This window comes from Lottia gigantea (genome assembly GCF_000327385.1).
Source record: "Lottia gigantea unplaced genomic scaffold LOTGIsca_8118, whole genome shotgun sequence".
Lineage (NCBI taxonomy): Eukaryota > Metazoa > Mollusca > Gastropoda > Lottiidae > Lottia > Lottia gigantea.
The window spans coordinates 1-1068 of record NW_008710699.1 but is presented as its reverse complement, the minus strand read 5'-3'; the positions used below and the strand labels follow the sequence as shown (position 1 = coordinate 1068).

At 29.8% G+C, this 1068-nt stretch overlaps 1 protein-coding gene across 1 annotated transcript; it reads left to right on the top strand.

The window, feature by feature from the left end:
* Positions 1-231: 231 nt before the first annotated feature.
* LOTGIDRAFT_148357 (hypothetical protein) lies at positions 232-714 on the top strand (the record flags this gene model as incomplete). Its single annotated transcript, XM_009067356.1, has 1 exon — positions 232-714. A coding segment is annotated over one exon (483 nt), but the record flags the coding sequence as incomplete, so codon positions are not given.
* Positions 715-1068: the final 354 nt, after the last annotated feature.

Sequence of the window (1068 nt, the reverse complement as noted above, 5' to 3'; positions counted from 1 at the left end):
TCTTGGATTTCCATTAATGTCAATGGTTCTAAGATCCTTACTTGGAAATAACAAACACGAGCGTAGTTCACAGCCACTTCCTCGACTTAATAATTCGAATACTTAATACTTCAAGAATGCCTTTAAAAATTTTAAAGGTTTAAAGGCGCCCATAAATTATTTTTATTATCATTAGAGCCCACTCCATACATTATCTCAGAAGGCTTTACAACTTATACATATATATACATCACAGAAAACATAGTAATCAGTAGGCTTTACAATTTATACATATACATCACAGAAAACATAGTAATCAGTAGGCTTTACAATTTATACATATACATCACAGAAAACATAGTAATCAGTAGGCTTTACAATTTATACATATACATCACAGAAAACATAGTAATCAGTAGGCTTTACAATTTATATATATACATCACAGAAAACATAGTAATCAGTAGGCTTTACAATTTATATATATACATCACAGAAAACATAGTAATCAGTAGGCTTTACAATTTATATATATACATCACAGAAAACATAGTAATCAGTAGGCTTTACAATTTATACATATACATCACAGAAAACATAGTAATCAGTAGGCTTTACAATTTATATATATACATCACAGAAAACATAGTAATCAGTAGGCTTTACAATTTATACACATATATACATCACAGAAAACATAAAAAGTACTATAATGTCATACATTTAAAGGTTTGAATTAAAGCATTGCCTTAAAAGAAACGTTTTGTATAAATCAATTGCTCAAAGATCTCGAGGCAGAATATACCAAAGCTTGGGCTCACCAACTGCCAAACTTTAGCATAATCTGGAAAATGGCGTTCCTATCTCGCGGTTGGTGGTTCGAGCCACAATAATTACTCAAGTAAATCTGTACATATTTCCGCTACATCGGCTTGTATGTAACGCAAATACAGCATTAAATACAGCATCGTAGCTTTCTATTAGCTATTAAAATAATTTAGAAAAAATGATGATAGATCTGACCCAAATAAGCACTCCTCTTAAATAACGTATATAAAAGCTATATGGATAATTATTTTATAAACTTTA